The 25,843-nt window shown below is 35.8% G+C and overlaps 1 protein-coding gene and 1 pseudogene across 17 annotated transcripts in view; one reads left to right on the plus strand and one right to left on the minus strand.

The window, feature by feature from the left end:
* Positions 1-25,843, minus strand: part of MKLN1 (muskelin 1) — a 396,990-nt gene that overhangs the window by 56,013 nt on the left and 315,134 nt on the right. For all 16 annotated transcript variants that reach the window (XM_086395594.1, XM_086395595.1, XM_086395597.1 and 13 more), the window contains 3 exons: positions 19,214-19,426; positions 11,593-11,814; positions 10,135-10,264 (listed from right to left, as the gene is read on the minus strand). In XM_086395594.1, the coding sequence (XP_086251720.1) occupies positions 10,135-10,264; positions 11,593-11,814; positions 19,214-19,426 (565 nt within the window). The remainder of the gene's footprint in view (positions 1-10,134; positions 10,265-11,592; positions 11,815-19,213; positions 19,427-25,843) is intronic.
* Positions 21,001-21,755, plus strand: LOC147373791 (transcription factor BTF3 pseudogene; annotated as a pseudogene). Its single transcript, XR_015162083.1, has one exon. The product of XR_015162083.1 is annotated as a transcription factor BTF3 pseudogene (transcript).

Raw genomic sequence — 25,843 nt, forward strand, 5'->3', positions numbered from 1 at the left:
TAACGGCAAAAAGGAACAAAATTTAACTGTCAAAATTTTGGAGCTAGATGATAAGCCTTTAAGATAAACTGGTCCAATCCCCTGTTTTCAGATGAACAATCAGGTCCAGAGAAACTACACAATGTTGCCAAAGCTACAGAAGGATGAGTGGCAGACCCAGATGAAGAAAGATCAGATCCTCTGATTCTGAATTCACTATTCTTTCAATTATAACAATCTGCCACTATGGTTAAGACAGAATGGTGTAAACACTGGCAGATGTGGGAAAATAAGAGTCGACAGAATTTAAGGAACACAACAAGTAAACACACTAATTACTATATAATAGGAACTAGATGTTTGTAAGAGTTCTGTATCATCAATGCCCTATTTAGTATCCGGCAAATGTTGAAGACACAATATATGTTTGTTACCTTGAATAAAAAAAACAGATATGAGAAAGTAGTTCCATTATTGTCAGCTGAGTTTCTAGAGCAAACCATAAAGTTCTGGTTGTGTGACAGATCTTCTAAACATAATTTTCAATTAGTGTTAAACAGAGCTTACATATGGGAAGTCTGCTAAACCCCCTGTGTTCACAGACCTATTGCCAAAAGTTATGCAGAAATAAACTCAAATTTTTGATGTGCTGAATTTTGATGTAATTATGTATGTGTTAGACACAATATCAGTAAATCCTTTTTTTCCTAAGCAGCTGTCAATCCACTGATCTAAATTGTAATTTCCTTCTAAGGAAAACATAAAACTTATACTCTAGTTAAAAAAATTAGACTTGACAAAAAAAAAAGTTGATGTTTCTTTAGATCTTAAAATGCTAAATCTGAGTTAATTCATTTAAGTAATTATAAATAGCAATCATTTAAGATTTTATAGTATCTGACACAATAAGAAATTACAACAAGAAGCAGTAATTTTACAACTAGATATACTATCTCTAAATTGGTGGTCTCAACAGTTCATATAAATTTCTTCTATGACTGTAAACAATCCAATTTGAAGCTCACATAAAAGCAGTTTTAATCAAATAACTCACATTACTGAATCACAGAAACATAGCAATTATGTGTTAAGTCCATCTCAAATTATACTAATTAACTATAATAAAACAAGTTTAGAAGAACAGTTAATAGAATGTTTAAGTGAACTACAGAGCATCCATATAATAAAATTGGTATTTCCTAAGAATACTTAATAATACAGAAGTTTAAATAGTACTGTCTTGTCCTTAAAAGGACTTTGAATGGCTTACAAAATAAGTAATTATCTAGCAAGATAAAATTAAAATTTAAACAGACTTTTAAAAATCAGCTAAAAGTAACTCTATGAGAGGACAATACATACACCATAGTTCTGACATGAGGTCTTCTAATTGGTCTAACTCAAGCCAGTGAAAAAAATTTTAGACTAAGAGTACTGAAAAGATTGAATACTCTTTAAAAAATCCTGAATAAAGTCTGTGCATTTCAGTAGCTTTTTTTTTTTTTTTTTTTGAGGTTCTGAAAAGCAGAGTCAAGATTATATTGCCAGATGAATGTTCAGAATCATGTTAACAACTAAGGTTAAAACGATATGCTCTAATCCCTAACCTGGGTTTGAGAAGTTAAAGAATTTCAGGAGACAATGCTCTATAAACTAAGATCTGAAAGATGAGCAAAAATCAGCTACACTTTGGAGGTAGGAGGAAAGAGTGACTTAGGTAGGGAGAACACTATGGGAAAAAACTCAAAGGCATGAAAAAATATGCCATAGATAATTAATATTCAGTGGTCATGAAAAAAAGAATTGGTGCCAAGGTGAGGGTAGATATCAAGAACAGGGAACTAAGCTGAGGCATATCGTAAAGGAATCTGTGAGTTAGGCTGAGTTTAGACTTAATCTGAGGACAAAGAAGAACAATTTAAAAAAAACCATGGTAAGCAAGGGAGAGAAAAATGATCAGGTTTAGATTTTTAAAAGATTTTCTGGGAATCCTGGGGTGGTCTAGTGATAAGGACTTGGAGCTTTCACTGCTGGGGGTCTGGGTTCGATTTCCGGTTCAGGAACTAAGATCCCACAAGCTGTGTCGCATGGCCAAAAATAAGGGTATTTTCTTATCTTAGTATTAATCAAAAGGTAAGGTGTTAATCTACTTCTTTTTCTTCCCTATGTACAACTATAAGATCCATGACGTTAGAGCTCTCATTTATAGTTTTATCCCTAGTGCTTAGATTATCTGGCACCTAGAATGTGACCAAAAGATATGTGTTGAATAAATGTTAAAGTACACGGTTCTGTACTTAATTGGTAACACAGAAACAGTTGCATTCTGCTCAAAGTGTGAAGAATGGGTTAGGGGAGGGATGGGATACACAGGAAGAAGAATACTAGAGACAGAGGTCAAACAGGTGTTGGCAGTCCAAACTAGTGAAATAGCAATGAGAACAGAGAGAAGATGGAGGCAAAACTAATATGACTTGATTACTGGATAGATCAATGAACCTGTAGGCAGTATTGACATACACTTGTGAAAACTGAGGTACCCAACAATAACACCAGCCCAAACTAGTGTCAATCCACTTCTACTCCTAGAGTGGCTATAAATGAGATACCATTTTACTTAAAATATAATTTGGGTCACTTATAGGCGTGCAAAATAAGGTGTAACATTAAGTAACCTGTCCACACTTACTTGATTAAGGACTCAGATAGGCTCTGGAGAGCTAGAAGAGTGATTCTTAACCCTGGCCACTATTTAGAAGCCCCTCTTAAGGGAGGAGTGGAGGATGTACCAGGATGACAGAGAGAAAAAAGAGGACTTAAAGAAGGGAACAGAGAAGAAGGGGAAAATGGAAAGGAAGAGAGAGGAGTAAAGGAAGGAGGGATGGAAGGAAGTGACCTAAGGAAAGGAGAAAGGGAGAGATGGAAAAAATAAGAAAGAAAAATGGAAAGAAAGTAATTTCAGTTTCACTCTAATATGCCAGCAGAGCCACTGAAGTTTCACAATTCTAAGTAATAATGGCAACAGTTTTAGGCAGGTTCTAACCAGATGCTCAACTCTGCCATAAAAATCTTCAGTTAAAGGATGTACACATGGCCTGTTGAACACATAACCTTTGGACAATGCAATTTACAGGCATACTGTCAACATTAAACACTTGGAAAATGTACATTTAGAAAAAAGAATGATATTTTCAAAACTTTAATCAGATCAAAACCCTAGCATTCATTTTCAGCAACATGGATGGACCTAGAGATTATCATTTGAACTGAAGTAAATCAGACAGAGAAAGACAAAAATCCTAAGATATCACTTACATGTGGAACCTGAAATACGACACAAACAAACTTATTTACAAAACGGAAACAGGCTCACAGACAAAACAAACTAATGGTTACCAAAGCGGAAAGGATGGGGGTGGAGGGATAAAGTAAGTATTTGGGATTAGTAGATACAAATTACTATATGTAAAATAGATAAATAACAAGGTCCAACTGTATAGTACAGAAAACTTTACATTCAGTAACTTATAATAAACTACAATGGAAAAGAATCTGAAAAAGAGCATATATATATACACATAAATATGTATACACATTCAGTTCAGTTCACTCGCTCAGTCGTGTGTGACTCTTTGGGACTCCAGGGACTGCAGCACGCTAGTTTCTATAGTATGTGTGTATTCTTGGCAAGAGGTGGCAAGAATACGCACATACTATAGAAAATTAAATCAACTGTATGCCAGAAACTAACAGAACACTGTAAAGCAACTATACTTCAATTAAAACAACAACAAAAAAGCCCTTAGCATTAAACCTTTCAATAACCTTCTATATTATTTAGGGGAAAAAAAACCAAATTTCTTGTATTTGTATTATACAAGGCACTGAATAATCAGACTTAACTATTTCTCCAACTCACGTGACATAACCTGCCTCACCTTTGATATGCAATAGCTCTCTCTGCTTTGGGAACACATTAAATTCTTTTGTGCTTTGAAATCTTCGTACATGCACTTCTCTCAGTTCATAACACAGTTCTTCCTAATTCTGTTTCTCGTCTGAAATCTTAAAGATTGCCTCCTCGGAAACAGTTTCCCAACCTATTCTATCTAAGTGGGTCCTCTCATGTTACTCACTATTATAGCATTCAATTTTTTTTCTTCCCAGTACTTAGAAAGCAAGCGTAGGCCTCTCTTCACTAAAATGCGTCCTTTGAGAGAAGGGATCTTATCCTCTAGTCCACAGCTATGAACCTAAACATACTTGGCATATATAAGGCACTGAAATATATTGGGAGAAAGGGAAGGAGAAGGCCAAACTTAGATGTTAGTAGATGATCAACAATTACTATTACATTAACAAAAAAACTTGCCTGCATTGTGGGATAATTCACCACAAAGCAATAAAAAAATTAAAGAACCCATAGCAATATTGGTGATTTTCATTTTATAAAAGTTGATTAAAGCAGTAATTAAGCAATAAATCCACTTATCTTTTGGTAATAAAACCATAACGACAAAAAAATACCACAATTTAATGTAAGTTTAAAAACAGTACTGTCAGTCACTCAGTTGTATCTGACTCTTTGTGACCCCATGGACTATAGCACACCAGGCTCCTCTGTTCATGGGATTTCCCAGGCAAGAATACTGGAGTGGGTTGCCATTCCCTTCTCCAGGGGCAGAATATAAAATTGTGCTAAATTTTATAAAATAAATAAGCTTAAAAAGACTAGAAGGAAATACATTAATAAAATGTTAACAGATTATGTCTGAATGGTTTGATAGTTTCTTTTTTACATCTTTCTGTATTTTTCAAATTCTCTACAACAAGCATATTATTACTCTTATAATCAAAACAAAATTGAACAAAAAGAACAATTATGGCCATTCATTGCTGGCCCTAAAGCTAGCCATAGCAATGAATGAAATATACTGAACAATTCTGCAAATTACTAATAACGATTTACTTTTAAAATATTCAAATGATAGTCATTAAAGCCTATTTATTGTCATAGTGCATTTTTTTTGCTCAATCTTTACCACTATCACTTTGCCATTTTTTCCTTTTAATCTTGGGGAGTACTTTAGTATGGTCAAGGAAAAAAAAAACCTTTGCACCTCAAAAAAACAAACAAAAACCTTCTTTGCACCTCAACTTCTAAACCCTCGCTGTATCATTATCTAGTTGTATATTAATAAGATAGTACTTCACTAAGTTTAATTTTTCTCATCTAGTAAATGAGACTAATACTACCAATTAGAACTCTTGGTATAGTTCTAATAATATTATTGGTATTGCCATGCTTAGTAACTGGCATTTAGGGTCTAAATAAAGAATAGCCATTAGGAAATCAACTCTGAATATTCATCAGAAGACCTGATGCTGAAGCTGAAGCTCCAATACTTTAGCCACCTACTGTGAAAAGCTGACTCACTGGAAAAGACCAACAGTCAAAAGATCGAGGGCAGCAGAAGCAGGTGGCAGAGAATGAGATGGCTGGATAGCATCATTGACTCAATGGACGTGAGTTTCAGCAAACTCAGAGAGAGAGTGAAGGACAGGGATGGCAAGCTGCAGTTCATGGGGTCACAACGAGTTGGACACGACTTAGCAACTGAACAACTATAATCCATCAGAACATTACTTACTAGATGGATTATAAGCACTCTGAGAGACCATGATCATCTCGTTCCAGTGTATCCCTAGTTCAGCATAAGCCAGCATGTAGAAGTTTTTAACACATACCTATCGAATCAATAACTATTTTCCACTACCTGTTTTTCAGGCAGAGCTGTGTCAGAATTGTAGGGGATTACTACTTCCATCTTCTTAGTAATTTTAATGGAAAATTAGATTAAGTTTTAAAAGCTAGAGGAAATCAAAGATTAAATCATATACCTCCACATTATCCTATGGTAGTAGAAAATAAATGAGTAAACAAGATAGACAATTTTAGACATGATAAATAATGTTATTAGTCATTTCTTAGAATTTCTATGGAATTTCAGTCCATGGAATTCTCCAGGCCAGAATACTGGAGTGGGTAGCTGTTCCCTTCTCCAGGGGATCTTCCCAACCCAGGTCTCCCACACTGCAAGCAGATTCTTTACCAGCTGAGCCACAAGGGAAGCCCATTTCTTTCCATAGTTTTATATAATATCAGCACCTACTGCCTTCTTGTTATAGCAGACAAAGAATTTTACTACACTGATGCTATCTTCCCACTAAATTTTATCCCAATTTTTGGTTAAATTGATTTTAGTTTTTGCATTATTATGAAGAGGGGAATACTGCTCATTGTAAAGCCAAAAACTGTACTATGATGATGTCTGCTTTTTAAAAATATTTTCTTTTCCCACTGTGTTCCTATCCTCTTACATCAGATATTATTTACCGATTAATACCTTTTTTATTCCAATTGCTCAAACATCTATTTAGTCTACTTTTATCTTTTATCTACTTTTAGTCAATACCACTTTTTGGTGAGGAGGAGAGGTCTATTTTCCTGTGTCCTCCTGTTCCAATATGTACTGGGCGCTCATACATTGGCTGTGCAGGCATCATGTTGGGACGGCCCTTCACTGCTTTCCTGTGTTAGATTCTCTTTTCCTCAATTCTCAGAATGTTTTCTTTTTAACTACTTTTACTCCCTTTTGTTAGTATATATGACGTACTAACTTCCGAAAAACAGTGCATAAAAGATGATCATTTTTTAAATCTTGTGTGGCAGACACTGTTAATTGCATGATCCAACAGCCATTTCCAAATCCCTTACTCTGTAGACTATACAAAGGCTGGAAAAGCTAAATGCTTGCTTTCCCAGACTCTCCTGAAGCCAGGTCTCACAGTTCCAGTCAATGAAATGTCAGCAGGGAGCTTTCTGGGCACATTTGGCTCTCCTTCCTTTTTTCCTATACGGAAGGAAGGCATGATGTTAGAGCTGTGTTAGTCAACTTGCCACCATGAGGTTCAGTTCAGTTCAATCGCTCAGTCACTTCAAACTCTTTGCGACCCCATGAACCGCAGCATGCCAGGCCTCCCTGTCCATCACCAACTCTGGGAGTTCACCCAAACTCACGTCCATCGAGTCGGTGATGCCATCCAGCCATCTCATCCTCTGTCGTCCCCTTCTCCTCCTGCCCCCAATCCCTCCCAGCATCAGAGTCTTTTCCAATGAGTCAACACTTCGCATGAGGTGGCCAAAGTATTGGAGTTTCAGCTTTAGCATCAGTCCTTCCAAAGAACACCCAGGACTGATCTTCTTTAGGATGGACTGGTTGGATCTCCTTGCAGTCCAAGGGACTCTCAAGAGCCTTCTCCAACACCACAGTTCAAAAGCATCAATTCTTCAGCACTCAGCTTTCTTCACAGTCCAACTCTCATATCCATACATGACCAATGGAAAAACCAAAGCCTTGACTAGACGGACCTTTGTTGGCAAAGTAATGTCTCTGCTTTTGAATATGCCATCTAGGTTGATCATAACTTTCCTTCCAAGGAGTAAGTGTCTTTTAATTTCATGGCTGCAATCACCATCTGTAGGGATTTTGGAGCCGCCAAAAATAAAGTCTGACACTGTTTCCACTGTTTCCCCATCTATTTCCCATGAAGTGATGGGACCAGATACCATGATCTTTGTTTTCAGAATGTTGAGCTTTAAGCCAACTTGTTCACTCTCCTCTTTCACTTTCATCAAGAGGCTTTTGAGTTCCTCTTCACTTTCTGCCATAAGGGCTGTGTCATCTGCATAGCTGAGGTTATTGATATTTCTCCCTGCAATCTTGATTCCAGCTTGTGCTTCTTCCAGCCCAGCGTTTCTCATGATGTACTCTGCATAGAAGTTAAATAAGCAGGGTGACGATATACAGTCTTGACGTACTCCTTTTCCTATTTGGAACCAGTCTGTTGTTCCATGTCCAGTTCTAACTGTTGCTTCCTGACCTGCATATAGGTTTCTCAAGAGGCAGGTCAGGCGGTCTGGTATTCCCATCTCTTTCAGAATTTTCCACCGTTTATTGTGATCCACACAGTCAAAGGTTTTGGCATAGTCAATAAACCAGTTAAAAATAGAAAAACATATCAAAAAGAACCTGAGAGCATTTATGACATTTCCTAAGTCACTATATCAGTTCCAGATCATCTACATCTGGATTTCTCGTCCTGTGAGACAAAAGATTCCCGATTTGTTTAAGCCATTCTCTTGGTTTTCTACTACCTACAAACACACACATACCCCATTGATAAACCTGGTATATCTGAAAATACCATTTCTTCCCTCGTTTCCTTGCTGTTTGGCTAGAAATAGAATTCCAGGTTGATGATACTTTTCCCTCAGAATATTTAAGACCTTGTTTTCCCTTATGGCTTCCAATGTTGCTGAAAATTTCTAGCATTCTAAGACCTATTTCTCTGAATGTGACCTCATTTTACACTGGTAGCTTTTCAGATATTCCTTTTATGACTGATATGTAAAATTCCACAATGAGCAATGATGTGTCATCTGACTGAGAAGGTTTTTGTTTTTATTTTTTTTTTTAAATTCAAGGTATTGACATCCAAAAGGGGCCATTTATAATCTGCAGACCAATACTTTTCAGTTTAGGGAAATTTTCTGTTAGTCCTTTGTTTTATAATCTAGTCTTGCACATTCTCCTTGCTCTCCATAGTTAGAGAAACTATTATTAGTTTAACACCAGACCTCTTACACTGACTTTCTAAGGTCCTTATTTTCTCCAATTTCCACCATCTCTGTCTCTTTGTCTATTTCTCAGGAGATGTCTTACAATTCTACTACTTTTAACAAAATTTATTTCCAAAAGGTCTTTCTTAGTCTCTGATCTTTCATTGTATCCTATTATTGTTTTATGGATGCAATATCCTTTTCTCTAAGAAAACTGATCTTGATCATTAACTGTCAGTTCATTTACAGTGAAGAAATAAAGTTTAACTGAAAATAGTATGTATAGAACGGGGAACACCGTAGGGGAACTGGGCCATGAAAGTAACCACTGTACAGGGGGCTAGCCAGAAAGATCAGACATCTTAGTGGGGGCAGGTACCCCAAACAACAGTATCTGGAAAACTTTTCTATGACACCACTTATTTCCTCTAGAGAAGGTGACACTAAACTTCTGTAGGAGACACACACCTAGAATCCTAAGAGCAGGGAAAGGGTTAGAAGTTCCACTATTCAGTACATGGACTTAATTGTCCTATTTTACACCCTGTTCTCTCTGCCTCCACAGAGCCTCTATTTCTCCAGGATATGAAGTTCTAGCCTCTGCCCAATAGGAAGTATGGGAGAAAGATCCTGAGGGTCACACTGCCTCGCATGTACTTTTTTATTATGGTGTTAGCTTTTTTTTTTTTTTTAATTCTTCCTAAATATAAGCAACTATTATAAATATATATATAATAAATAATAAAAGGAAAAGCAAAAACAGATAAAAGGAAAAGCAAGCTAATCTAATTTCTTACCCTAATGCTCTAATTAGGCACTTTAAAGCACTGAGTCTTAAACAAATATCGTTATTCTGTGTATACTAAATGCAGGCAAAGTGACTACTAAGCAGGGTAACTATGTACGTTATCCAAAATAAGACTTTTGAGAATGAATGGGACACTATTAATAATTATATATAAACTGGGATTATCTCAGGCAAACTAATCACCTTATTATCAGGAGAATAACTTTCTGGATGCTGAGAGTATAAAGTTATAAGGCATTACCAATGAACAATGTGAAATCTTCCCTCAAGAACAAAGACATACTCTACTATATGTGTCTAAAATATAAGTCACCTGAGTGAAAATGGAAGGTGGAAAGAACTAGCAAATATAGGATCATGCAGTTTTTAAAAGGTATTAATTCTTATAATCACCCTTAACAAGCACACATATAAATAATCCCTTGACAAATTTGCATAGTCTTTCTGTTAAAGGGACTCATCATAATAATAATTCATATAGCATTTTTAAATAGGTTGAATTAAATAATTTAGCTGGTAGAGAATTTTTTTCCTCTTATTCAGAATTACTTTGGTTAAAGAAATGGGAAAAGCATTAAGAATGGTTAGAAAGAAAAGCTAATGGGTTATAGTCTTCTACCTGAAATAATTAAGACATGAAAGAAGAATCACTAATTGCCTTTACCCATTCCAGAGTCTTTCTTGGTACCATCTGATATTATGTCTACATGATCAGAATCCACATCATAACTAAAGAAATCATTCAAATAGGTCTTCGAGCGCTGGCCACCAAATACATATAAGCAACGATTTTTCTGTAAAATAAAAAAAAAAAATGGGAAAGAAGAAAAAAAGTCATTTTCACAAAGAATTCATAATAATTCTTTTAAAATTTAAATGTCTAGAGAAGTAATTTATGAGAGATTCCATGCAATGAAGTACTTACTGTACTGGTATAAAGTGGAAAAGGAAGCTCTGCATATACTGCTAAGGGATAATCACTAGGATATCCTACTGAAGTTAAAAAAAAAAAACAAAAAACCCAAGGTGCAGAGTAATGTATATAGGGTACTACCTCTGTGTATGGAAGGAGAAAAAGGAATGTGTGTTGTGTCTGTTTCTTTCTTCAAGAAGAAACAAAGGAAAACTAGTAATAACATAATTAGCTACAGGGAAAGAAACAGAACAGACAGGGAAAATAACCATATCTCTCCATACATACTCAACAGCATACTGACAGTTTTGCCTTGAGAACTATGTAAATGTTTTTCCTTAATTAGAAAATAAAAGTAAAAGAAAAAATAATGTCTGAAATTTGGGGGAAAAAAACAAGTAAGCCTATATACAAAACCTATATACAAAGATACAATTGGACAGAGACACATGATCATGCAGACAAGTAGTAGTTTTTCTAGTGATTTTAATTCTCGCTTTTTGACTACCCATCCCTAGTGGGCTATCTCCTAAACAGAAAAATAATCAGAAAGAAATCTTAAACAGCATTCAGTGATTCTATTAGTTTTGCTATCCAGTAAGCTATTATAGAAAGAGCAAGTAACTGTAAGTAACATATCATCATCAGAAGTAGGATTTTAACTATAAAGTTTCACAAAAACAAAGATATAAAATTTTAAATTCTATAATCTTAAATTTAACTTGGACATATCAGTATAAACTCATGATTTTTTTTTTCTATTACTAAAAAAGACATATGTGTATGTCTTGGTTTTTGCTGATAAATTTTAATTCCAATTCTATAAAGTCAATTCTTAATTCTTTGCACTTAATGGAGAGTAGCAGAGGGGAAAATAAGAACAGATAATAAAATCAACCTTCCAGATACTAAGAGAAAACAGTAAGTAGAAAGGTATGTAAGAAAGAGAAATAGCTACAACATATAAGCAGTGAAGTCAGTCATAAAAGTGCTGAGATAACTACTTAGGAATTATTAGGCTGATAGGAAATATAATTAGCAAACAGTTCACCGATAAAGGTAGTTTTGTTTTTCCTTATCATTGTCAACACTTATTTATTTCTAATGAAAAGTTTTGCTCTCTTACTGAAGAATTAGATTGCACCACTTCTTTTTCTATTGAGAGATACATGACAGAATAACATAAGACAATGTAAAGAATATTCTTACTGAGTGGAAGAGCATGCAGTGTCCTATCCGAGACTGGATGTCCTCAGGACCAGCATTACAGGAGTCCTCTCGAAGAAGTTTCCAGGTTTGACATTGACAGTTGAAAGCAAACAATCCACTGAACTGCGGTTCGCTGGCTCTGCTGTCATCTACACTGCCATTACATGTCAAAATCCTACCACCAAAGGTGTAGATCATGTGTTTTTCCGAGTCCATACACATCTACAGAACAAGGCAACAGGTTGAATAGCTTTAGACTGCTCCTGTCATATGAGTTAAAATTAAACCAATGTGTGCAGTTTTAGAATCTAAAAAAACTAAATATTGTCTTAATAATATCAAATACCATCCTTGATTATTATATGCACTTATTAATTTATATTAAAATCCTGCTCTGCTCACCACGTGGAAGAGATTCAGGATGGATTTCAAAATACCTTTCCAGGTTTCCTTTTTTTTTCTCCCCAGTGAGAATAAAATATGTTGGGTTAAGGAGTTTTATGCTTTCTCGAGCTGCATAATTTTTACCAAATCAACCAATAATAATTTAGTTACTGATTTAATACTGAACATACTCTGTGGGAAAACAGTGATCACATCCTCCTTATAAAAACTCCCTTTTTTCCATTCTAGTTCGTGCATGCTTAGTTGCTTCAGTCGTGTCCGACTTTGAGACTTTATGGACTGTAGCTCGCCAGGCTCCTTTGTCCATGGGATTCTCCAGGCAAGAATACTGGATTGGATTGCCATGCCCTCCTCCAGGGGATTTTCCTGACCCAGGGATTGAACTCACATCTCTTATGTCTCCCGCATTGGCAGGGTGGGGTTTTTTTTTTTTTACCACTAGTGCCACCTGAGAAGCCCTTTCCATTCTAGGCAAGCATTCCATTCCTCTTGCTACCGTTTAATAAAAGAGAAGATATGTGAATAAGAGTGATGTAGCTTATTCATCATTTTGCATTTATTTTACAAAATTCTCCCAGTTATGTTTTTACCAAAACAAACATACGAAAAGACAATTGCAGCAATCCGTCTTTGGGCTGACTTCTATGGCATGATGAATCTGGCCTCCTTTTAACACAGTATGTAAATTTAATTTTCTTTGAGGTACGTCAAGCAATTCATCCTCAAAAGCCAACCCTGACTCTTCCATTCTTTCAACTCAAGATTGTTTTTACAAAAATATCTCTGGGAAAACAGCCATTGGTCACAGGACAATAAATAAGAAACCAATTCTATTTCAAAGAATACATAAGTACAAGTTGGTAATCAGAGACTGAATACAAGTGGCATTTATGCTTAATAATAAATTTAATATTAAATAATATTCAATAATAATAAAACATCTTGTTGCTAAAGCACAAATACTAGGCATTATATGTTCAGTTCTTTCCTCCTATCAAAGTACTTCTGCTGTTTATTACTGGTATTGTTTTTAACAAAAAAACTAAATAATTATAAAGCTTATTTTAAAATTAGTATTTCATCTTAAAAAGAAACAATTCTAGTCTAGCACCTCCAAATCTTTACCTACCACTAAAGATTCACTCACTTGCCATTCCCCAGGTTTCTGGCAGACTTCTACAAATTAAGATGAAAATCTGTAATTCCCAGGGGTGAAATCTTGGGGAGCACGGTTCAAAAACTATGATGTCAAAGTTTTCATGTCCCTGGTACTCAGAAGAAAAGTGATCCTATGCTTTAATCTTAAATGATTATATCATGAAAAGCAATCCATCATATCCAAGCAATCCAACTCTATCATGAAAAGCAATCCATACATTGCTGAGGGACACACATAGAGTGAGCGTATTTTCATTTTCTTTCACAGAGTCATACTCATTTTGTTCAGTCCCTGTTATCTAGCCCTTATGGTTCTACTTCATATGACTACAAAGGGCATTTCTCTTTCCTTTGGGGGATATTTAACTTTCTTTTTGATATGGCTATTCTCATTTGTTATCAGAGAAACATAAACATCTTTATTTGGTAGCTCTTTCTTGCACAGCAGGCCAAACTCAAAGACAGAGGAAGATACTGCAGTAGCTTGATGATTCTTTCTCATATCTTAGAACAAACAGGACACAAAATAGAAATAATTTTATTCCTTTAGCTTGGTTGTTCCCTGTAAGATACCTAGTTTCAATGAGAGTCTATTTTCAGATAACAAGTTTTAATCACTCCAGGGAACTTTGCTGTTTATCAGTTTATGGTTTCCTTTTAATTTTTTATCTCTGAAAAATGTTTTGAAAATCCAATGGCTTATTAAAACTATGCAATCCACAGTATCTCTTCCCTCAAGAAATCTTGAGTCTACTCTGTCAGGATAGATATTTAATTTCTAAAATCAAATAAATAATGGATAGCCACTTATTCCTCACACCTATCCCCAATTGTTTTTTTAATTTGAAAGTATCTTATTTTACTTTATTACATGAACACAAGGTTGGCTAGGGTTAGGGTGAGTTCAAAATTAATTTCTTCCTCACAAAATCTGAAGAAATTATTATAAAGCTAAGTAGTGTCGTCCAACCCATTACCCGACCTCCCAGCAACATCCAAAAATCCTCATGTTAAACTGATTCTTGTGTATGTTGTGCGTTTGTGCTCAGTCATGTCTGACTCTTTGTGACGCTATGGACTGTAGCCCGCCACTTTCCTCTGCCCATGGAATTTTCCAGGCAAGAATACTGGAGCACATTGCCACTTGCTCCTTCAGGGGGTCTTCCTGACCCATGGAACAAACCCACATCTCTGTGTCTCCTGCATGGGCAGGCGGCTTCTTTACCACTAGGTGCCACCTAGGAGGCTGATACTTGTTTACTCTCGAAGGTAACCAATTTTCTCTCTGTAACTTATAGGATTTTCTCTTTCTTGATTCTGAGATATCATTAAGGAAGTATCAAGGCAGGGATATTCTTTTTTCATTTATCCTGATCTGTACTAGGAATTTCTTTCATTCTGAAAAGTATCTTTCTTTAGTTCTGATAATTTTCTTCATTTTTACCTTGAGTGGGGTTTTTGTTTGTTTGTTGGCTTCCATTCTCTTTCTAGAACTATCAGGTACATATTCAAATTTCAGAATATTTCAGAACAATTTTGTTTTTCTCTCATAATTTCAGAGAGAAACGTAATAATTTAGTAACTATTTAGAGGTGAGGATGTCCACATTGCTTTTTAATCTATTTACTGAATTTTTAAATTTCACTATCAAATCTTTAATTTATAATTTTTCTATATATTTCCTTTTCATGGACGCAGTAGCCTCCTGAATTGCTCTAATCACTTAAAGATGTCTTCAGTTCACACTACAAGCTGTTTTTAAGTCTTAGTTTGTTGAGTTCAGTATCTCATGTCTCATAGTATTAAATTATCTTCAAATATTTGGATTTGGGCATTACTGTTTTAGCCTTCTTCGTATCTGAGAACCCCTATTCATCTGCCTGTTGCATATACAGTCTACCTAAGGGACTGTGTAGGGCAAGACGAGACATAATGCTGTGAAGGGTGCTGCAGGCAGCTCTCCAGTGCTTTATCTGTCCAGCTCCAATGTCCACACTGAACACATGACCTGTTAATAACGATCACAGTCCAGTGCTACTCAGTCAAACTGGAAACTGTCCAGCTGTTTCATCCCCAATGGATCATGTACTGTTTGCCCCAAAATACATACTTTGAGACTCCAGTTGCTGCTGTCTTACAGGTTGTGGTTTATTTTGGTTGGATCTAATCCTACCTGCTTTCTAACTCATAAGAATTCCCTCAAATATTTTAAGTTCCCTAAGAGCAATCTTTCTTTTTTTTCTACACAATTACTAATGTATTCTCTTGTCATTTCACAGGATGCTGGGCAGGAAGACAGTAAAAGTGTATGTTCAATGATCCACACTGACCCAGGGAGAATGTCAGTAAGCTGAGATCTCCAATCTTGTGACTGAAGTTCCTCCTGTCTCTTCTTGATTGGCTCATTTTACACTGTCCAGTACTTTATGTCAAGTCCTTGGCTCATACTGTCTTTTCTTTGAAAACCTTCTAGATACTGTCTCTTAGCACTGAATGCAACTGTAGATCATTTTGTCTAGTTGCCCCAAAATGGCTTCTTTATCTTTGAAATTCAATGTCACTAATATATTATCACAGTTGAATTTTTTACAGTTGAATGCCTAGGGCAATTTTCTCTGGCTATAACACATCCTTTTACACTATGTGGAATAGGTTTCCGTCTTGAGGAAATTCTTCTTGAATTTTATGTATAAATATTTCTTCTGTTACATTGTTTTGGTTTTCTTCTTTAATGTGTCCAATAATGTATATGTTGGCTCTCTTTTGCATGTCTTTTCTGTCTATACTTTCCTGCTAAGCTAAGTCACTTCAGTCGTGTCCGACTCTGTGTGACCTCATAGACGGCAGCCCACCAGGCTCCCCCGTCCCTGGGATTCTCTAGACAAGAACACTGGAGTAGGTTGCCATTTCCTTCTCCATATTTCCTAGCTAGCTGTTATATCCATACTTGCTTTCTTTATCTGCTTTTTGTATTTCTTATGACCCTTACCCAGTCTTCTTTATGTTCCTTGTAAACTAGTGAAGTTTACTATATTTTTCTTCAATTTCTTCCCTGAGATTTACCAGGCCCAGTTTCACCTGCTCCAATTATTTGGCCATCTCATCTGCATTCTTGAATGTATGCCTTGTAGTTTTCTTCAGAGTTTCAAGCTTCATTAAGTCATTTAATTTATGTTAGAATATTGGAATATAATTTTCATCTGCTGTTAGCATGAAAGAAAGCTTCTGCTACTGTTTTTACTTTCACTGCTTTCCTTTAGAGTACTTCACTAAAGATCTGTTTACTACTGATCTGTTTACTACTGATTACACTGTTTACTACTTATTAGTTTTTCATATTTAATTAACATTTAAATATGATTTCCCATATTTAACTGAGCTAAATTTCCCTGCACCAGATAATACAAGGTTCCTATGGAGGTATGATATTCCTTCTCAAGGAATTCCTCCTCTATTTCTAATGAATTGCATGGCTTCTTCAAAATATGGAGCTTCTGTGAAGCCATGTTTTCTCTAACTGGATCTCATCTGGCTTAGGGGGCCTTACCTGGAGCCTTGAGCTCCCCCAGTTCCTTCAATGGACATGCAGAACAAGCCACTGTCCCTACTTGTCATGGTGTTTCCATACCACTTATGGGCCTTGCTGGGCATTTTCCACATGGTGAAAAGTCAAAGTGAAAGGCGCTCAGTCGTATCCGACTCTTTGTGACCCCATGGACTATACAGTCCATGGCATTCTCCAGGCCAGAATACTGGAGTGGGTAGCCTTTCCCTGCTCCAGGGGATCTAACCAACCCAGGGATCGAACCCAGGTCTCTGACACTGCAGGAGGATTCTTTACCAGCTGAGCCACAAGGGAAGCCCAACAATACTGGACTGGGTGGCCTATCCCTTCTCCAGCGGATCTTCCCGACCCAGGAATTGAACCTGGGTCTCCTGCATTGCAGATGGATTCTTCACCAAACTGAGCTATCAGGGAAGCCCCCATGTTACTTAACTGATTTCCTCAGTAGCTGCAATGGGTTCAATTTCTGCTCTGCTCATGACATTTCCATTAAGATGTACCTCTGCTAGGCTTCCTCTGCATTCCCAGTTCTCCCCATTAAACAGCTGTGAACTTCAATACAGCTTCTGGGTATTCCAGTTGTTTCTGGCTAAATTTACAAGGAATTGGGAGTTGTGGGTTTTCTTTGGCTTCTGGTTTTGCTGAATATGTGACTTGTCTTGTTTTTTTGCTTCTTTAAAAATCTTTTCGATTGGTTCTCATTGTTCCTGAAGAATCACACAAAGCAACAACATGGAAAGCTTCAGAACTAAGCTGCCACTATGTCCTTAGGAAATCTAAAAGTCTCTGAATTTTAATTTTTTTAATATGCTAAAATTTAAAATGGCAAAGTAATTTTTAAACACAACTTCAGGCCTCTAGCTTTCTCATGATCCTCTCAAATTGAATGTTAAGTATCAAATCTTATAGTGTTACAAACAACTCCAAGTATTTCTTGGAGTCGGTTCCAACTTATAACTTTGAATTTGCATGAAACAGAACAGAAAATGTATGCTAGTACGTTGTGTTAATTGTTCAAGGTCACAGAAGTAGCTATTGGCTGAATCACCACTGCAATCTTGGCCTCTTCACCCCTAGTGTCCTGTTAATAACATCTACTGAGTTAAAAGTGAAGCATTATTTAACAGAACCTAGGCTTCAGGGGACATTCTATTTTACCAAAGTCAAGAGAAACATAGGCCCACATGAGCACAACGTATGCGATATCCTCAGACTACCCCTAAGTTATTCTTTTTTTCAACCTGTAAAAACATAAGCATCTTTTGGAAAAGATATTTGGAACAAGTTGGAAGAAAATAAATTGTTCCCCTAATAACATTATCTGTTGATGTTCTATTTTTAAAAGATCAGAGCAAGTCTAACTTTTTTGGAGTTCTTATTTTCTACATGAACAACACTGAGTATGTCAGCAGGAAAGTGCAAAGCCTTACAGAGCTGGGTTATGTACAGCCAGCACAAGTTACAAATTCAATCTGGGGAGCACACTCTATACTAATGTTTTTTATTTTCCACCCACCACATACTCGGTAGGCATATAAGCCACTCCCCTCACCATTCTCCTATAAAATCTTCTTGTTAATATAAACATGGCAGGAGGAAAGTTTTACAGAATTAACAAAAACTGGTAAAGAAGCAGTAAATAAAGACTTTAGTTTTAATGCCTAGATATTAGGCATAGATTATGTCATAAATTCTAGCACCACCCCCCAATTTCTCAAGTACTGATATAATGTTTTGTTCATTAATAGTACTATAGATTTAAAAAAAAATCTTTTTCTTCCCCATACTCCAAAAACTTTGGACATGGGCTGAGCCAAGCAAAACTGCCTACTGAATTCAAAGTGGTTACTATTTAGTTTGAAGTAGTACTGACCTAAACTGAAAGGATACAAAATAAGAATTTAAAAATAAAAAAAAAATTCAAAGACAGATAACAATAACTGGGATGATGAGAGCTATACACATACTGATATTTAAATGGTTTATGAGACTACTATATGTAGTCTTCTTGTTTACAACATCATTATATGACTTCTACTGGTCCTGAATTTAAACTTCATCTAGCACATGCCAAATATACAAAAGTGAATATACTGTACTCACATTGGAAGAAACACTCTACATTTCAAATCCTTGAACTCATTATAAAGTAATTAAAAAATTTTCAGGAATGTAGAATAAACAATTTAAAATTTAATGTTATGATTTATGAATACCATAGAACTAAATGTGCCTTTCCATCTACTCTCCATAAAGTTTTCATAAATTAACAACTGTGTTCTGAGATCATATCACTTTATTTTATACCAAATAAGAGAAAAAAAAATTAAAGAATAACTTTAAACTACTGAAACAATAGTTTCTTTTATTATTTGTCATGGGTATTTGTGGTAGAAATCACTAACAGAAAACTCAGCATAACATCTGAAATTCGAACAGCTAGAGTGACTAAGCACTAATTAATTCCACCATATAGTTATCTATGCACCAAACCTGATGATCAAACACTAGTTTCGGTCCTCCATCAGCAGCAGTATCCTCACTGAGTAACATCCATGTGTTTGTGTCAATGTCGTAACGATAGAAATCACTTTTCAGAGATTTGCTGTTCCTCACAGAGGAATCCAAATAACGCCCCAAAGTGTAGATTTGCCTTCGTTGAATGTCAATGCACATTTTATGACATGATCTAGCACTAGGACCATTCTGTGGAGAGCAAACAAAAAAAAAAAGAAAGAAAGAAAGAAAATTCAAAGAATAAATAACAGAAAACAAAATTAAATGCCTCTTTTTGCTGACTTTCACGAACAGGTTTGCTCAGAAATTTGATCAAGTCCAACTAATATATGTCCAATATTAGACTTAAGTCTCTATAGAAAAATAAAAGAAGCAATAGGAGACACAAATCTTAGCTTAGAAATGCTTAAACTATACCAGGAAAGACGAGAACAACTATTTTCTATTTTATGGCACTCTGTTTATAACACTTATATGCCTTCTAATGTATACTCCATTACATTTTGTCATTTGGGTACAGAGCTTAATTCTTTTGTACATGTCAATCTACTCAAAGACACTTTTGGTTTTTCAAAATATTTTTGTACACTTCATCAGAATCTAGCATAAAACAGATACTCCAAGAATATTTAGAATTTCATAATTGGTAGGAACCTTAATAAAACTTATAGTTTGATGTTCTCCTTTAAAAAATAAAGATGCAGAAGCTCAAAGAAGAAAGATATCCTTCTGAAAGTAGTAAGCTAGTGAAAGAAGCAGAATGAGAATCCAAGTCTTTCTCTACTTCTTCCACACTTTATATTATATAAAATTGACTCTCCTGACAAGATAAATAATTCAGCTACATTAAACAATTAGGGAACAAAATGAAGAACAGTACATTATCAACAGAAATTAATTAGTTGAGATCACTTGTATCACAGGACAGAAAAGGTTAAAAAAACATTGTAGTATAAACCTAAAAAAAAACAAGAATTCATGGGAAAAAAAAATGGAACTTCAACTGGATAGAAGTGGATTAGTTGAAAGAGGGAAAAGGAAAAATAACTTGTATTTGTTAAATATCTCCTAAATTCTACCTATATAATTACTATGTATGCATATATATATTTTATTTATCCTTGTAACAACTCCATAAGGAAATAATATCACCATTTCACAGTCTAAATAGTCTGTCTACAGTCTAAGATATAGAATCTAAGACCCAGTGTAACCAAGCCAAAAACTGTTCTTTCTACTCTTCCATACTGTTTTCTCCAGAAGAGAAAAAAAAGCAAAATTACACTACAGTATGTGCAGTTATGACTGAGATGAAGAATTCCTGCCACAGAAACAGCAGAGTTGAGTATAAGGTAGAAATACAAAAAGCCTGTGAATGACTGACAGAGAACTGAATATAATCTTGCAAGCATTAAAGAGCTATTATAGATTTCTAGAGAAGGATACAACATAAAAAAGCAGTATTACAGAATGAGTAATCCAGTATTATTTAGATTAGATGAAGGAATAAAAATATCAGACAGGAAAAACAGCTTGACATTTGTGTGAGTATTCACACTAATTACTATTTTAAGATTATTGTTAAATATTTTTGTCAAGGAAAATCTGCAGCAGAAAGGCAGAAATTTTATTTAAGAAAGAATTTCCGCTCTGGCTGCCATGTTGTGTCCCCACATGTGTGCACCTAATTTCAGCTGGTCTGCAGGAGACCCCCTAAGCACCAAACCTAATCCACCAGGGGAGCCTACTTCTGCTCCAGCAAGATGAAAGAAACTATCGCGAACCAGAATAAACTCGCCAAATGGCAGGCACAAGCGCACATTAGTGGGAAAAAAACTGCTAGCAGAAAGAAGAAAGTGGTTCTTAGAACAGTTACAGCAGACAATAAAGAAATTTCAGTTCTCTTTAAAGAAGTCAGAGGTAAACAGTATCTCTGGTATTGAAGAGGTGAAGATGTTCACAAATCAAGGAATAGTGATTCACTTGAACAACCCTAGAGGTTAGGCCTCTCTGGTAGCAAAGACTTTCACTGTTACAGGCCATGCTGAGACAAAGCAGCTGACAGAAATGCTACCCAGCATCTTAAACCTGCTTGGCACAGAGTCCGACCAGTTTAAGAAGACAGGCTGAGGCTCTGCCTGAACAATCTGTGGATGGAAAAGCACCACTTGCCATGGGAGAGGATGATGATGATGAAGTTCTAGATGTTGTGGACAATTTTGGTGAAGCTTCCAAGAATGAAGCAAAGTAAGCCGAGTCAACTTCTGATGAAGATAAATCTTGAAAAAGTTATTGGGAGTTGCTATCTTATATTATGACTGCTCTTTAAAATTTTATGGATCTAATAAAATCTAGATCTAGTATTTTTAATCCCAAGCCCCAAGACAATGCAGCTCTTCGCATTTTTTGCTTGTATACAATTCATTCTTTGCAGCTAATTAAGCTGAAGAAGCCTGGGAGGAAAGTCTGAAACGCAAGTTAATAAAGTTCTTTACCTGGTTAAAAAAAAAAACAAAAACAATTTCCTCTGTAATTAAACAATTTCAAAAACAAATATGAGGCAACATATAATGAATCTATGCCATATTCCCTACAGTGTGAAATCTGAAGTTTTAATAGGAGAATAATAGAACTTCTTGCTTCAGTTTAATTAGCAAAAGTGCTATTAAAATGATGAGCAAATTACTTCCTAACTAAGAAGAAAAAAGGGAATAAAGAATAGAAACCAAGAAACTGGGGAACAGAAGAAAAAATAGAGAAAACTAATAAAGTTATTTTTTTCCTTTCAAAAAATAACAATGATTAACAGAATTATACCAGTAGTAAGGCTAATTTTTTTTAAAGAGAGAGAAAATACAAATTGCCAGTATCAGAAATGAAAGCAGTACCACCAATATAGGCTCACTAAAAAACAAAGAACTATCATGAAAAATACAGTAAAATTTGACTAAGAAGATAAAACGGACATATTCCTTGAAAAAATAACATTAAAATTGACACCCTAGGGTTAGGGTTAGGGTTAGTCATTATATCTCTTGAAGTCATTATATCTCTTGAAAATTTGGATTCATAATTTTAAATCTTTCTACAAAGAGAATACAGCCACAGCTATCTATACTGGTAAATTTTATCAAATACTTAAGGAAAAACTAGTATCAATTTTACAAAAAATTTTTCAGAAAACAGAGGAAGAAAAAGACCTCCATTTTTAAAATCTGTATTCTATTCACTCCTAACATATTTTATGAGGACGACACAACACTGAAGCTATACTACAAAGGAGGAAGAGGAGAAGTAATATACAGATAGCTAGTATACCTCATGACTACAAACACAAAACATCTTTAACAAAATATTAAATAGAATACAGCAATATATAAAAAGAATATTTCATAACTAAAGGGGGTTTATCTCAAAGATGCAAAGTCAATTTTACATCTGAAAATCAATCAAGGTACTTTGCCAAGAATAAAGGTGATTTCCCTGGTGGTCCAGTGGTTAGGACTTGGTGCTTTCACTGCTGGGGCCCAGGTTTAATTCCTGGCCAGGGAACTAAGATCCCACTAGCTAGCAAGGTCAAAAAAAAGAAAAGTGAAAGAATAAAGAGAGAAAATATACAATCTTAGCAATAAATATTATAGAACCAAGCACCTGATAAATTTAACACATACTCATGAGGAAGAACTCACAGCAAACTAGGAAAAGAAATGAACTTCCTATATCTGATAAACAAGGTATGACCATCCTAACTCTAATTTTCCACTTAATGGTGAAATACAGAATGCTTTCCTGCTAAGATCTGAAATAAGGATGTCCAGCCAGTGCAGTAAGACATTAAAAAAATTTTTTTAAAGAGTGGAAACAAAGAAGTTAAATCACCTCTACTCAAAGATGACAGGAGTGTTTAAAACATCCTAAGAAATCAACATAGAACAAAAGACAAATTATTAGAAATAATTAAGTGGATTCACGAAAGTGATGATACAAAAAATACTAAAACATCAATTTACTTCAGTATATTATCAGGAAACAAGTTGAAAATTAAAAATGTTTAAGTTTCATTTATAACAGCAAGGAAAAGCAAAATACACTGGGGTCCATTTAATAAAAAAGACCTCTAATCTTCAAACTCCAAGTGCTGAGGGATAATGAGACTCAAATAAATGGAAATTTAGCCCTGTTCACGGATTAGAAGGCTCAGTATCATTAAGACATCAATTACCTTCAGGTTGATTTATAGACTGAACACACATCCAATCATAATTTCAACAGTGTTAGAAACTGACAATGATTCTAAAATTTATGTGAAAATGTAAAGGACTTAGAAGAGTCAAAATAATTTTTAAAAAGAAGAACAAAAAGGTCTTACATTACTTGATCTAAAGTCACACTGGAATATAAATAGATTAAAAGATAATGGGGCATATTCGAATATCCTAAAAGACAAATATACTTATATACTCCATTGATTCTTGAAAAAGGTGCCAAATAGGGAAAGAAGATAGGAAGCGACCAGAACTCGCATACATTTCTGGAAGGAATGTAAAACAGTACAACCACTTTGGAGAAAGTTTTAACAGTTCCGTCAATGGATGCTAAAAGGGCAAAAGTTTGATGCTGCTGCTGCTGAGTCGCTTCACTCATGTCCAACTCTGTGCGATCCCATAGACGGCAGCCCACCAGGCTCCGCTGGCCACGGGATTCTCTAGGCAAGAATATTGGAGTGGGATGCCATTTCCTTCTCTGGAAAGTTTGATGAGTAACATAATATTTTCATAGTCTCAAAATGTCTCCCCTCAAATTACTTAATCATGGAGCAGGAAATCTGGTGAGCACATCGGACAAACTGATGTACCGTGCCTGTCTCCTGACAGGACATATTTAGGAGGACCTGATGTTCACACGTGGCATCGCAGCTAGAAATGCTTCACCTATATCCAATCCTAGGGAAACATTAAACAGACCCAACAGAAGGATAGTCTACAAAACTGCCAAATATTCTTCAAAAAGGCCATGGTCAAGAAAGACAGACAAGTCAAGGAACTAAAGGATACTAAAGAAACATGGCACTGAAACGCACTGCATTATCATGAACTGAGTCCGGGGTCAGGGACAGGACAGAGTTGGGGTAAGAGTAAGACACCTACAAAGAACATTAAGTAACTGAGTGGGTAGCCTTTCCCTTCTCCAGGGGATCTTCCCAACCCAAGGACTGAACCCAGGTTTCTTGCATTGCAGGCGGATTTTTTACCAGCTGAGCCACAAGGGAAGCCTAAGAATACAGGAGTGGGTAGCCTATCCCTTCTCCAGCGGATTGTCCCATCCCAGGAATCAAATCAGGGTCCCCTGCATTGCAGGCAGATTCTTTACCAACTGAGCTATCAGAGAAGCCCATAAGGACATTAACTAAGGCACTATTGGGATAGCTTCCTATGTGAAAAGGGAATGGGGGTTAAAACAGCACTTCAGGGGTCTTCAGGGACTCTATAAAATCAAAGTCATTTTTATAACAATTGTTGTTATTGTTCAGTCACTAAAGTCATGTCTGACTATTTGTGACCCCACAAACTGCAGCATGCCAGGCTTCCCTGTCCTTTACTATCTCCTGGAGTTTGCTCAAGCTCATGTCCATTGAGTCAGTGATGCTATCTAACCATCTCATCCTCTGTTGCCCTCTTCTCCTCTTGCCCTCAATTTTTCCCAGCATCAGGGTCTTTTCCAGTGAGTCAGCTCTTCATATCAGGTGGCCAAAACATTGGAGCTTCAGCTTCAGCATCAGTACCTTCCAATGAATATTCAGGGTTGACTTCCTTTAGGAATGACTGACTGGTTTGATCTCCTCGCAGTCCAAGGGACTCTCAAGAGTCTTCTCCAGCACCACAATTTGAAAGCATCAATTCTTTGGCGCTCCGTCTTCTTTATGGTTCAACTCTCACATCCATATGTGACTACTGGAAAAATCATAGCTTTGACTATACAGACGTTTATTGGCAAAGTGATGTCTTTGCTTTTTAATACGCTAAGTCTGTCATAGCTTTTCTTCTAGGGGCAAGCAAGTGTCTTTAAATTTCGTGGCTGTAGTCACCGTCCACAGTGATTTTGGACCCCAGTAAAATAAAATCTGTCACTGTTCATAACAATACTATTTTCACTCTTACTCACTTATAAGTGTATGTGATATCTTCCAGAAGCTACATGACTTGTGATATAGCAGCAGATATAAATCTACCTGCCTTCTATTCAGTCACAATTAAAGAGACTTAGAAAACTATAAGACAGTGCTACTTGACATATGATGGCTGTCTTAAGGAAAAGCATCTATGCAGTTGTTTTAGTTGCATGCTGATCTAGCTGCTTTTTCCACAAAACATGGTATTTACTCAAAAGAAAACTAACAATCCAGGTACAGGTATTCAGAGATTTTCTGAAAAGTAAATGATGTATTTTACTTTAAAGGAAAACAACTGATAAAATCTGTTGCCAGTAATAAAATGTACATTTTAAAGCAAATTTAGAATTTTAGAAAACTTCTACCTGCCACTGTGATTGTGACACCTTCTCAACACATAAAGACTTTGCTAATGTGACTGAAGTGATATTAACAAA

This window comes from Bos grunniens, chromosome 4, assembly GCF_055505025.1.
Source record: "Bos grunniens cultivar Pamir isolate PY7600 chromosome 4, Bosgru_T2T1.0, whole genome shotgun sequence".
Lineage (NCBI taxonomy): Eukaryota > Metazoa > Chordata > Mammalia > Artiodactyla > Bovidae > Bos > Bos grunniens.